This window comes from Labeo rohita, chromosome 3, assembly GCF_022985175.1.
Source record: "Labeo rohita strain BAU-BD-2019 chromosome 3, IGBB_LRoh.1.0, whole genome shotgun sequence".
Taxonomy (NCBI): domain Eukaryota; kingdom Metazoa; phylum Chordata; class Actinopteri; order Cypriniformes; family Cyprinidae; genus Labeo; species Labeo rohita.
The window spans coordinates 24,403,334-24,417,314 of NC_066871.1; the positions used below are offsets into that span (position 1 = coordinate 24,403,334).

General features: G+C 36.4%; 1 protein-coding gene across 5 annotated transcripts in view; it reads right to left on the reverse strand.

Moving 5' to 3' along the window:
* Positions 1-3,874: 3,874 nt before the first annotated feature.
* The window catches only part of stat3 (signal transducer and activator of transcription 3 (acute-phase response factor)), a 36,767-nt gene continuing 26,660 nt past the window's right edge, over positions 3,875-13,981 (reverse strand). For 2 of the 5 annotated variants that reach the window (XM_051097870.1, XM_051097861.1), the window contains exons 17-24: positions 12,081-12,133; positions 11,891-11,985; positions 11,631-11,770; positions 11,246-11,464; positions 10,851-10,893; positions 9,940-9,999; positions 5,333-5,433; positions 3,875-5,244 (exon numbers count right to left, since the gene is read on the reverse strand). In XM_051097870.1, coding sequence (XP_050953827.1) covers positions 5,138-5,244; positions 5,333-5,433; positions 9,940-9,999; positions 10,851-10,893; positions 11,246-11,464; positions 11,631-11,770; positions 11,891-11,985; positions 12,081-12,133 — 818 coding nt within the window. In that variant the 3' untranslated portion in view covers positions 3,875-5,137. Of the gene's footprint in view, positions 5,245-5,332; positions 5,434-9,939; positions 10,000-10,024; positions 10,362-10,574; positions 10,738-10,850; positions 10,894-11,245; positions 11,465-11,630; positions 11,771-11,890; positions 11,986-12,080; positions 12,134-13,981 lie in introns of those variants that run through there. The other 3 variants (XM_051097876.1, XM_051097892.1, XM_051097884.1) reach the window with 3 other exon arrangements.

The following is a 13,981-nucleotide window of genomic DNA, read 5'->3' on the forward strand; positions in this document are numbered from 1 at the left end:
TGGCGGACAGCCGCGTTAAAACCCGGATCCAGGTTGGACACGCACGCAACATGCGGATGGAAGCAAGCTGTGATCAAAAGGCTGCGGGCGCGACTAGGGTCAAAGCATGTTTTACGGGTTAGACGAGATTATAGAGAGCGTATATGTGGTGAAATGCTTCTTATATTTGACTAACAATCGCACGAAAGTCATATTAGAACTCGTATTATGCAAACATCTCATAGCCTATTATAGAAATGAAGTAAAGGAGCATAACATAATTCCTTTTAAGTGTCTTTTCCGCCCACTCTCTCTGCAGACTCATTCATTACGAGTTCTAATTGAAATTGGCGCAGTTATTGCATTATCTCCTAAATACGTTAATTAAATGAGTGTTCAGTGCAGTCCTGTTGAGTAGGTTAATACTGCACCCTGCTGATTAAACAACGAAATTACATTCACAGGCATGAGGATTGATTAAACATTGAATATTCTTGTTGGGATCGTCTCGCTGGATACTGTAGACAAGCACAGGGTGAATAGCTGATTTTCTAAATTTTCAATTCAAGGTAAAGAGTGTCAAATAGCAAGCACGCCATATTCTTTTGAGTTTACAGGGTTCACCCAAAAATAAAAAATCTGTCATTAATTACTCACCCTCATGTCCAAACCCGTAAGATCTTTGTTTTTCTTCAGAACATTAATTAAGATGTTTTTTTATTAAATCAGAGTGCTTTCTGTCCCTACATAAACAGCAAGGGGCTTTCCACGTTCAAGGCCCAGAAAGGGACCAGGAACATCAACAAAATAGTCCATGTGACATCAGTGGTTCAACCATAATTATATGTAGCTACGAGAATACTTTTTGTGCGCACAAAAACAAAACAAAAATAAAAACTGTATTCAACAGTTCTCCTCTGCGTCACCCTAGGTGCCATTTTGGAGTATCCACAGCATGTAAACAAAGCATGGTGCTTTGTTGAATAAAGTCGTTATTTATTTCTTTATTTTTGGCACGCAAAAAGTATTTTCGTACCTTCATAAAATTACGTTTGAACCACTAATGTCACGTGGACTATTTTGTCGATGTTCCTGGTAGGCTACCTCTCGGGGCCTTGAACGTGGAAGGACCTTTGCTCTTTCTGGAGGGCCAGAAAGCTCTCGGATTTCATCAAAAGTATCTTAATTTTGATCCGAAGATGAACGAAGGTCTTACGGGTTTGGAACAACATGAGGGAGAGTAACTAATGACAGAATTTTCATTTTTGGGTGAACTATCCCTTTAATACAAATACCAGCTAGATGTGTGAGAGTGAATGCTGGTTAATATTGTATAGGAAACACTTTATTTGGACAGCTAAATTACTGAGAAGAGAGCAACGGGCTCAAACAAACAGTTGCCCTGCACAGCTTTTCAGGTGCAGCTGATAAACAACCCTGCATTGGATGGACTCCATCTGGCAGGATGAAAACACCGATTCAGCATATTCTCTCTCCCAGAGAGACACAGCTGAGAATGGGGGGTTTGTAGAATCAGAGGGCGTTATCTTGACGTGTATATTAACGCATCTGTTTTCTATTTGAGATTCTCTCTCTCCATATTAAAGAAATAGTTCATCCACAAAGTCAACGTTTACTTACTCTCAGGCCATCCAAGATGTAGATGGCATAGATTTGGAGAAATTTAGCATTGCACCTCTTGCTCACCAAACAGATCCCTTGCAGTGAATGGGTGCCGTCAGAATGACAGTCCAAATAGCTGATAAAAATACAATTCCCAAGTAATCCACACAACTCCGGTGCATGTCTTGTTAACTGAAAAGCTGTGTGATTGTAATAAACAAATCTATCATCAAGATGTTTTAACTGTTGCATCTGGCTAAAATAATGAAGAGTCCTCTTTCCATAATATTGCTTTCATTCACATTCTTATTCCCTTAAAGAATTAGCATGTTAATGCAATAACTATATATTCATTAATGCCACAATGCAATAATATGAAGGGGCTCCTGAAAAGCCAATGTTTTTGTTCTTTAAATAATTCTCATTGCTTTTTAACCAAACCAAATCAGAGTATTCTCAGAGTAACCAATTTAACAGCTTTAGTTCAAATGGGATTTGTTGGTACGCTGGGGGTTTCTGCAAAACATATTCAGTGTTCAGTTATTTGTCTCTACAATGACCAGTATGATGAATAATTTTGGAAAAAATATACACATAGCATGTACAATTATACAGTTACTCCATTATTTTAAAGCTATATGAGACAAAAATACACAATCAAGATCCTAAAAACTATGCAAAATAGTGATGTTTTTAATGGCACACATTAATAGAGTCAAAGACTGATTTTTAAGTTCCATTTCAGAATCAATGCAGCTTCACAGAAGGCTTGCCAGGAATAAAATATACTTGAACTATGACTATAAGACACTATTATGGAATTAGGGGTGATAAAAAGGTAACAAAATACTAATACAATTTTTCCTTTCCATAAGCATAATAGTTTAAACTGATTTATTCTCAGTCCTCCGAGTCACCGCTCTCCACAAGTGCAAACATTTGAAAGTATAAACGTCATTACTGCAAACCTAACAAACAGCTGGACGTCTAATCAAAGAACCTTGACGAAAGGTCAGTGCGCAATGTCCAATGCAGGGTCTCTCTCTATCTATCTCTTTTTAACCTTTAGAGCAGAATGGCTGGGGTAATGACAGGAAGACAGAGAGAGATAAACATTCAGTAATTACCATTTGCGTGAAGGCAGATGAGATTCATTTAGGACGAATGACCTTTAAATATCCACTGAAACGTAATCACTTCATTTTGTTCCGCTGGGAGATAAAATGCCCCCACAGAGCAACTATTCAGGGCCATTTATTACAGGTAAACCATGTAAATGCCAGTCCGGATTTCTCTAACTGTAGTCTTATGTAGTTCTTCTTGTGTTTATTATTAGTCCTCTCTCTTTTTCGCACGTGGTTAGATTTTGTGGTATCTGAACATACAGTTGAGGTCAAAAGTTTACATACACCTTGCAGAATCTGAATAAGATATTTCACATAAAAGACATTTACATATAGTCCACGAGAGAAAATAATTTTTTCATTTATAAAAATGACTCAGTTTAAATGTTTACATACGCTTGATACGCTTCTTAATACTTTGTTGTTACCTGAATGATCCACAGCTGTGATTTTTTTCTTTGTTTTTTTAGTGATAGTTGTTCATGAGTCCCTTGTTTGTCCTGAACAGTTAAACTGCTCGCTGTTCTTCAGAAAAATCCTTCAGGTCCCATAGATTCTTTGTTTTTTTTTAGCATTTTGTGTATTTGAACCCTTTCTATCAATGACTTGATTTTGAGATCCATCTTTTTACACTGAGGACAACTGAGGGACAAATGCTCACTGATGCTCAAGAGCCAGGGGTGAAAACTTTTGAACAGAATGAAAATGTGTAAATTTTTCTAATTTTGCATAAATATCATATTTTTTTATTTAGTACTGTCCTTTAGAAGCTACAGAATATACTTACATGTTTCCCAGAGGACAAAATAAGTTAAATAAAAAAACAAATATTATGTGGGACCTAAAGGATTTTTCTGAAGAACAACAAGCAGTTTAAATGTTCAGGACAAACAAGGAATCATTCAGTAACAACATATTAAGAATCAAGTGTATATAAACTTTTGAACGGGGTCATTTTTATAAATGTAACTATTTTCTCATGTGCACTATATGTAAACATCTTTTATGTAAAATATCTTATTCAGGTCAGTACTAAATAAAAAAAAATAACATGCATTTCGTATGATCCCTCTATTTTGGTAAAATAATTAACATTTTGCAGCTTCTGCAAGGTGTATGTAATCTTTTTTGAATTCAACTGTATACAGTCCTGAACACACAGAATGAACAGCATCAAGGACACAGAGAGCTAATATTTGTTTCTCATTAAGAATTCATTGTACAATAAAGTGAATATACATAGTGCAGTGTATATATTACAGTATACACACCATAAAGTGAGAGTGAAAGGACAGATACACAGAGTGGAAAACAAACTTAGACTGACAGACGATTAAAAAGTAGTTACACAATGAAGAAACATCATTTTCCATCATATTTCAGTTTGAAGCGCTAGCTTACAAGACAACACAACAGATCAGTGAATTAAAGAATGAAATTATAAATATGTGTGCGTATTTGTATATATGTGCATGTATGTGTGTGTGAGTGTATCTCTCGCTCTCTGTATATATATATATATATATATATAAAATTCACCATCTAATTATGTTACAATAATAGTCCCGCTGGCTCTGTGAAAGATTTTTCTTGCTATCCAAGTTAGCGCATTAAACATCAAATCGGAGACACTATAATATGGTGGAAATATCACATTTACTCATCTGCGTAATGTATACTTACATATATATTCATCTTCTTCCATTCACTTCCCAAAGACATCCATTAAAAGAGTAAAATATTTTTCATCAACATTAAAATACAGTATATTCACTTAAACCAGAAGCTAAAAGGGACATTATAGACCTGCATGCACAACCTTGATACTTGATACTTCGGTATCTTTCCAGACCATCAATACTACTGTAAAGTTTACATCCCTTCACAATCATTTCTAAAAATCAATATAAAGAACATAGAATTCACTGGCCCTATGCTATGCTAACAGCTCAAAATGTGTTTTATTTTCGTTAACACCAGTGGACATTCATTGAAATACAAGTCTACAAGGCTATTCCTATTACTAAAAAAACAAAAAAACAAATCAATCATATGGCTACTAAACAGTCATGGCCAAATGTCTGCAATTAAATGTGTTAACCATTATATTCACACTTTGACAAAGTAAAAAAAAAAAACTAAAAACTTGCTTCTTGAAGGTCTCACATTCCTGTAAAAAAGCTAATAATTACAAATTAACTGTTCAATTGCGTATGGTATCGATACTGATACATGGATAAAAAGTTACAATTTTAGCGTGTTTGCACACGTTTGGCTATGACTGTAAAAACTGAGAAGAAACAAAAGAATGGCTCGGAGATAGAAAGCAGCTGTAGCACCTAAGCATTATGTACATAACAATTACCCAATGGAAATTTCAAAAAACAAAACTAAACTAAAATGTTGGAAAACTAAGCATTTCTGCAGGTGTCCATATCTGAGACTGTCGAGGCTGCAAACCCCTCTCTCATTGGTGAAGGATGATCAGAGCTCAACTCCATGTCCAGAGTGAGAGATTCTGTAGAGAAAATGGAAATGCAGGAATATAAGATGCTAAAAATGTCTGCAGAAGTGTGATATTGTGCACACAGATATTGAGAACTTACCAAGAGGTCCTGGGTTGGCCTCAGCGGCTTCATTGTGCATGAGGGAGTCGAGTGTACGAGGGGACATTGGGAACAGATCGCTTGTGTTGCCAGAGTTAGTCCTGCAAAAGAAAGAAGGCACACATTAGACAAAACACTCGAGCTCCAAATGAACAAAACAATGATTACTTCTCCCGTCACACACGACTGTTATGATTTAGTAAGATCTTAGAGTTCATTCGCCATGTAATGAGTTAGCTGTTTAAATATCAACACACATGTTGCACATTCACACACTCAAAATCATATACATGAGCATCACTTAGGAACCTTAAAGGGACGGTTCATCCAAAAATGAGACTTGTGTCACCGTATACTCCAAACCTGTATGACTTTTTCGAGGCTTTCAAAAAGCCTCAGTGTATTTTATTCTTATAATAGAAATCAACAGGCTTCATTGTCATCATAGAGGTTTGGAACGACATGAGGGAGTAAATTATGACAGAAGGTGAATTCTGGGGTGATTTTTAACCTGTCTCAGTCAGATGTTAGAGTAAGTTGAAGCAGCAGATTCAACATAGTACACTGAAAATGTATTTTACTACATAACCAACATATAATGTGAATCTGTAGTTACTCATCCACTTGTTTCCTTGTCAATAATCTGAACCGTAAATGCTTTGATTCATCACTCTGCATTATAACATGGAAAAACTACCATAATAAAATTACATTAATTTGTTGTTTAAAGGAAAAAAACAGCACTTTGCGTGAGCACACAGCTACTTTTGAATGGCATTACCAGAGGAACATGCTGACGTTCACTTATGTCTGACCTAGTTGATGGCTTTCTGCTTGGCTGCCCGTCTTACCCTGGGGAATGATTTACCAGGGGTCAAAGTTCAACTATGCCTATTTGTTCACACTCCAAACCTCATATGGGCAGTTTGTTTTGGTAAAGCAGTATTTCTCTGCTATTTCTTGCTTGTGTTGATATAAACGTAGGAAGAGAGAAGCATAAGTGATCCAGAAGTTTGATCCAGCAGCAATGGAAAAAGCAAGAGTTTCAGATACTTGTGGGTAAGTTATGCACTTACGAACGACGCATTGAATTGATCACAAAGTATTTTCAGATTACTCACAGGCATTCACAGTTTTGATCATGTTTAGTATGTCACATTGCTGGTAAAATTAAACCAGGCATTGTTGATTTGCTAAAATCTGTATCTAGATGTGCGCATGTAAGATCTTAAATGAAGGCATTTTTTTTTGCTCTTGTTTTGGTTTGTTTAGAGTGATTCAAAAGTCGAGAGGGACGAATTGCATGTCAAAATGCAGTCTTCCCAAGAACAATGTTATCGCTCTTAAAAACCATTCTCGGCACATATTAAAAAGAGTTACATTCTGTTTGTTTAATGTATAAGAAATGGTACGACTTGTTAGGAAGCACTACGCTACAGTTTTGCAAAGCAAAAATCAGTTCTCGCCATAAATGTTGTAAGCGTTTTTCCTGAAACACTTTATCATGCCTGTATCATTACCAGGACCAATCTGGTGAACTCATTGTCCAAGATAAAAGTGCACTTTGATAAGATTGCCAATAAAAGTTTAGGCCAAGAACTTGTTTTCCATCCCGGATTACAGAAAGTCCCGACTACCTTCCAGCATCTCAAGAAAAGGCTGGATGTAATGGTCCTCTATGACCTCACTGGGAAAGAATAACTCCAATTTTTACACTACATTTGTTCAGGTTTTGGCCATTTGAATTTGGTTAAACAGCTGGGGAAGTAGTTAGTACCAGTACAGGTCCATTCTACGAGTGTAAACGTGTCAGTCACTGTTGAATCCCTTATCCTAATAACAAAATAAGAATGAATTCTGAACACTGAGCACAAAAGTCTGCGGAAAATATTCTTGCTGACGCTCAAGATTGGTTAGCATGGTCCATTTAGTCCGTGTTGATAGATGTCAAACTACATCATTTGCAAAAAGCATCTTTTCCATTTACAGACAGCCATTCAGAAGTAGCAGCGTGTGGCAAGCAAAACATAAATCACAAACAGCTAATATGATAAAACTGTAAATACATTGTGATGTGTGTATAAACAGTGGCAACAGTTAAGAGTGGATGTGCTCCATATAGTCGTTTGTGTGGTTGTTGGACAGTTTTCTCATCTTCTCTCTCTCCCCTATCTTACCACATCCTGGTTATGAAACACCCAGAATGCCCTGGAGACAATGTCTCAACGTCTCTCAACAGCTTCCGTGTTAATATTACCACTACCAACAGTTGCATTTTTACCAGTGTTACTGCTGTTGCTTTCTTCATAATAGAAGCCACTGTTTATCTATGTATATAATGTACATGTATAACTTGTAAACAGCATTATATAGTATCATTTTTAACAGGTGATAAGATCCACGCTACTTAAAGGATTAGTTCATTACCAGAATAAAAATTTCCTGATAATTTACTCACCCCATGTCATCCAAGATGTTAATGTCTTTCTTTCTTTAGTCGAAAAGAAATTACGTTTTTTTCAGGAAAACATTCCAGTTGATGAACGGGTTGAAGTTTCAAAAAGTGCAGTTTCAATGGACTCTTCACGATCCCAGTCGAGGAATAAAGGTCTTGTCTAGCAAAACAAGTCATTTTCTTTAAAAAATAAAATAAATCAATAAATGATATACATTTTAATCACAAATGCTCGTTTTTGCACTAGCTCTGTGATGCACGTCTACGACTTCACGCATTGCATCATCGCATTGGAAGGGTCACACGAGGTTAGTTCTTTGTCTGTGTACTTCGTTTTAAAAATGTAGGGTACACTCTTAAAAATAAAGGTGTTTCATGATGCCATTTGTCTAAACTTTGTCTAAATGGTTCCATAAGAACCTTTAACATCTGAAGAACCGTTCTGTTTCACAAAAGGTTCTTTGTGGCGAAAGAAGGTTCTTCAGATTATATAAAGGTAAGAAAGAGACAGTTCTTTAAAGAACCTTTGACTGAATGCTTCTTTGTGGAACCAAAAATGGTTCTTCTATGGCATCGCTGTGAAGAACCTTTTAAAGGGTCATGAAACCCCCATGTTTCAGCACTGGTTAGTTCTCATCACAGTTTTAAAAAATGCTTTAAAAGTGAGGTGGTGCGCTGCGGTGCGGAGGGCGAAGAGGGGAGAGAGTCAACTTTGGGTTCAGACAGTTTCATTTCGCCCCTATTGAGTTAACACAAATAAATGCACAGCCATTTGCACTCTGCATTGAAAACATATATATGAACGCGCTGTTGCACGTCTGTTACCTTTTAAAGCCTTATTTTGCCGCGTTTATAATCCTTTTAATGGGTTGCGTCAAGGATTTGTAAAAAACGCTATTACACTAATTTTATGCAAATCAACACACGGTGTAGTGAATAATTAGGCGAAGCGTCTTCTCATAGGATAACAACACGCAGCCTCATGAATAATTATGAGACACCAACGCATCATCAATGTACTATAGTCCGTTGCCATGCCACAAACTCTGACGTCATTCGACATTGTTGTTTTTTGTGAAGAGAGTTTGACTTTCTTTGCACGTTCGCTTTGTAAACACTGGGTTGGTATGTCCGCCTACATCACGTGTGACGTTTCCAACATGATTACATAATGCGTAAAGTCAAGCTAGTGCAAGACGAGCATTTGTGTGTTTTATTTTAGAAAACGACCAATCGTTTTACTAGATAAGACCCTTATTCCTCAGCTGGGATTGTGTAGAACCCTTTGAAGCTGCATTGAAACTGCAATTTGGACCTTCAACCCGCTGATCCCCACTTAAGTCCACTATATGGAGAAAAATCTTGGAATGTTTTCCTTAAAAAAAAAAACATTGTCTTTTCGAGTGAAGAAAGAAAGACATAAAACATCTTGGATGACATGGGGGTGAGTAAATTATCATGAAATTTAATTCTGGAAGTGAACTAATCCTTTAATGCTCTTCATACTTTCATATTCAATGGAAATTAAAAAATTAAACTCAGTACATTTTGGGTTGAAATAGTGTTTTCATCACATTTGGGATACACTGAAAGTTTCTGTAGATGCTTTATTACACTAAGCAGAGCCATAATAAGGATCACATGAGTGACATGAGTTTCAGTTTTCATTTCTTCTACATTGTTTAGCATACAGACGAAGCAAACCATTTATATACCACATAAAACAAAACACTCCATTCACAGCACTTCTATGAGGGGGAAAAAGAGAAAACTGGAAGATGGAGAAAACAAATGAATCAGAGAGAGAAGGTGACCATTTTGTTTTCCAAAGTGTGAAAATATTTTGCATACCGATATGGAAAAGTTAGCTTGTGAGCTTAGGAATGAAGTAGAAACTGTAAAAAATATTTCCATGTTTACAGAGGAACTATACGGACACACAAATGAGATTTAGAGACTTTTAACTTTTACAGAAGTTCCAGTGACATCCATACCTCGTTATAAAGGGATAAAGTGAGTAAACAGAAACCCTCAGTCAAGCTCTAGAGATGTTAAAAGGAATAATCTATGTTAGCAGACGACTACAGGAGTGTGTTTGTCCACAAGCGTTCATGTCTCATACACACACATAAAGCAGCTCCCTAGTGCCTACCCAGGGAAGCCGTTCCCAAGCAGCTCACTGTCCGGGAAGTCCATGAAGACGGAAGGACACCTATTGAAGAAAGGGTCAGTTTATAGCCTGCCTAACACACACACACACACATGCTCACATACATGACCTCCGGTAAATCCAAGCCCTCTATAAACACAGAAAGCATTTGTGATTCAAGCAAGACTGAGTTTGAAGCAGCTTTTATTCCATCCAAATGTTTCTGAGTAGTAAAGCTTGTTACCTAATGTACAGTAATTGGCATGTACAGTTTGATGTGTTACAAATTATATACCATGTCTATTAACATGGTATTACATTGTAAAACTGACTGAAAAATTATTTCAAAGTCAACATGAACATTCAAAACCCATTTGGTGTGGTTTTAGAAGCAGAGAAAACAATGAATTGTTTAATATATTGTTCTGGAAAACAAGTTAAGGTAAACTGTGTGCATTTTTACTTCATGTTGACAGTAAAAAGTGTGTTTTTTAAATGTAATTTTTTTAGATTTAAATGTCTTCAATTTAAAACTAAAAACTGAAAATCACATGGCTGCAAAGTGTGTGTGCTTATGCATGTAAATGTCAAAATTAAGCCTGAGCCTAATTAGCTGTTTTGTTGATCATATGAAAGACTTCTTTTAAAAAAAAAAGCATGGTTTCTCTCTCTTTCTCTCTTCTCGTGAAAGATTGCGGTTTATAGGATACAGTGAAGGGTCCTTGGTGGATTCAGTAGTGGCTACATCCCTGATCCATGTTGTAAAGAGAACTGAGAGGAGTACTTTGCATGTGCTCCTGCCTAAAGAGTCACCAGAGATTTCAAAGTTTACAAGAGGACAGAGAGAGAAAACAGAGACTCCAGCAAGGTCAATCATTCACACGCATACTAAAAAAGAAGGAAAGGCTACTCACGGGGTGACACAGATGAACTTGGTCTTCAGGTAAGGCTGAATTACTGAAAGAACAACAAATGACAGAGAGAATGACTATTTTTCAGGTCTTTAGTCAATTGAATGTGTCCTTGTTGAATGAAAAGCATTCAGTTCTTGCTGACCCCAAATTTTTGAACTCCAATGTGTCTAACCAACATTAAAGTCATGCTTATGCATTCTCTCTTCCCTTATTCTTAGACAATTTTCTCAGAAGCTGAAAGCTTCTGGTAAACCACAACCATTTAGTGCACTTCCAAAACTAAAATAGTCATTTCCAAAATAAATGAGAATAAAATGAGACAAACTTTGCCAAGCAGCAGATTACGTAGTGTTATTCCAAGCCAGAATGAGTTATATTCCCGCTAAGACACTCACCACATCCGGGATCAGGGAACTCGGTGTCAGGCTGGGCCTCGGGGCGACAGTACTTGCCGAACGCCTCCTCTTTGGGGATATCGGGGTAGAGGTAGACCAGCGGCGAGACGAGGATGTTGGTGGCATCCATGATCTTGTAGCCCATGATGATCTCAGCGAAAGACATGCTGTTGAGCTGCTGCTTAGTGTACGGTTCAACCGACTGGATCTGGGTCTTACCTGCACATACAGTACATACAGGAGCACAAATGCTTCACATATGGTTGAAACGAAAATTTTTCATGATTGCCAATATCAATTTTGATATGAGTTTATAAATCAAAGTGGAAAACATTTTGAGAAGTCTTATGCCAACACAATATCAAGTACACAGAAATGCATTCACCATTGATGTCCTTCTCGACCCAGGTGAAGGTGATGCCTCCCTCTTTGCTGCTTTCACTGAAGCGCAGCAGGAATGTCCCAGGAGGCTTTGGGCTCAGGATTGCCCTCTCTCTTTCTTTACTGATGAAGCCCATAATATACCTGACCACGCACACACATACACACAAGATACACTTGATGTAACCATCCAAGCAGTGACTGATGTAATGAACTATGAACAGTGCATGAATGCACACAACAGCGTGCAGCAGGAGTTCTCACCCTTCATTCCATAGAGCCAAAATATATTTCTTCACTAGGTCGATAATGTTGTCTAGCCACACCCAGAATGAGAAACCTTTTCCTGCCATGTTCTCCTGCAACACACAAACACAAGCACAACATGTTTAGGATATAGAAACTGGATCTAAATTTAGAGAATAGGGAACAAAAGTTTGCTATAGCAACATACTTTGCAGAACTTGGCCCATGTGATCTGGCAACCAGAGTAGTTCACACAAGGACCTACACAAAAACAGAAATGCACAGTTAAACAGATGCACAAAGAATGTTGCAAGGATGCAAATATATGGATGCAGTAAAGACTGGATACAACACTAGCTGTTTCCGACACCAGGTTTTCACAACAATTGCTATTCAAAAGTAGCCCAATGGCGTTTCGAGGGGGTCCCCCGGTCAAAAACGCGTTCGAGGGGTACAATACACGTATTTGGTGGGATTCCCTGGGTAAAATAAGCATTCCAGGGGCTAAATATCACGTTACTTGGGTCGCTTCAAACCGCGGACATGAAAAACAACAACCGTGGCAATAGTGTTAAAGTAAAGTTAACAGTTAAAGTAAAACCGTGGACCGCAACACTGTCCATCGCCCTGTTTTTCTGCGCATTTTGAAGTATCGCATAAGAAACGAGTGATGGAAACGGAAAATTTAGAAAGAAAATCCCTTAATTCGCAAAAAGATTTTAAGCATGCTTGAGGTGGATTTCGAAAGTTAATGCGAATAATAGGATATGGAAATGCGTTTGCCAAATAAATTCCGCCATGTGCATGAAAATCATGTGACTTCGCTCTATGGGATGGCATAACGACCAATCTTGTTGGACAGCACCATTCTTAAATGGCCGAGCAAAGTCTGTCGTCAAAGTACTTCTGTATAACAGCAGACATCCACTTCTAAAAGCAATGACCGCATGTATTGTGTTTCATCTGCTCGCTCTGAGCTCAAGTAATTTACTATTTATGAACATTATTATATTCAGTAGCTTCTCCTACTTTCTTAGTGATTTTTAGTGCCAGGAAGTGATGATTTTGTTGTCTATGACTTTGTTTGTCTTTGAGCTTAGTCACAATTTTTTTTTATGCAATATTATAGTTTTGCACAATTAAAGTTAAATTCACAACTTTGGATAGAAACCCAACTTTTGAAATGAATCTATTTAAAATAAATGCTGCTGTTTTGAATACAACTGTATGTTACCAAAAAGTTAAGCAGCACAAGGGTTTCTTACATTGATAATAAATGTTTCTTGAATAACAAATCAACATATTAAAATGATTTCTGAAGGATCAAGACTGGAGTAATGATGCTGAAAATTCAGATTTGCCATCACAGGAATAAATTACATTTTAAAATGTGTTCAAATAAAAAAAAAAAAAAAAAAAAAAAAAAAAAAACCCTGTAATTTCTAATTGTTATAATATTTCAAATATAACTGATTTATTGTATTTTTAATCAAATAAAATTAAAACTGAAACCTTTAAATGGCAGTGTATTAATCAGAGGCAAAATTCATCCATTTAAAATGTGAGATTATCAAAGCCAAATTAATCATGTGATTAATACTATTGAAGCTACTGAACTGAAAATATGCTTTGCTTTTCCAATTATTTTCATATTTTTTTTACATTACAAATGATAAAATCAGCATAACAATTTGAGAGAACTGTTGATATATTTCTTTGTATTGTTTCTTTTTTGTCAGGATATTCTAACTTATTTATTTATTGTTTATTTCCAGGTATAAATAAAACAATCGCAGACTTTCCACTGAATATTATAACACAGGTTGCTTTGTTTTTTTTTTTTGTTTTGTTGAGGTTACTTCGGAAATGTAATAGGTTACAGATTACAAGTTACCCTATTTTAAATGTAATAAGTAGTGTAACTATTTCAATAACTTTATTAAATGAATGTAAGTGATTACATTTTGATTACTTTTTCTACATATTTAACAAATGTTTTCAACTGTTCAAATTTTCATTTTAAGAAGGCAGGGTTAACATTACAGTAGTACAAAACACAGATTACTGTCAGACTTTCAAAATCTCTTGAATTAAGATAATAATTTAATT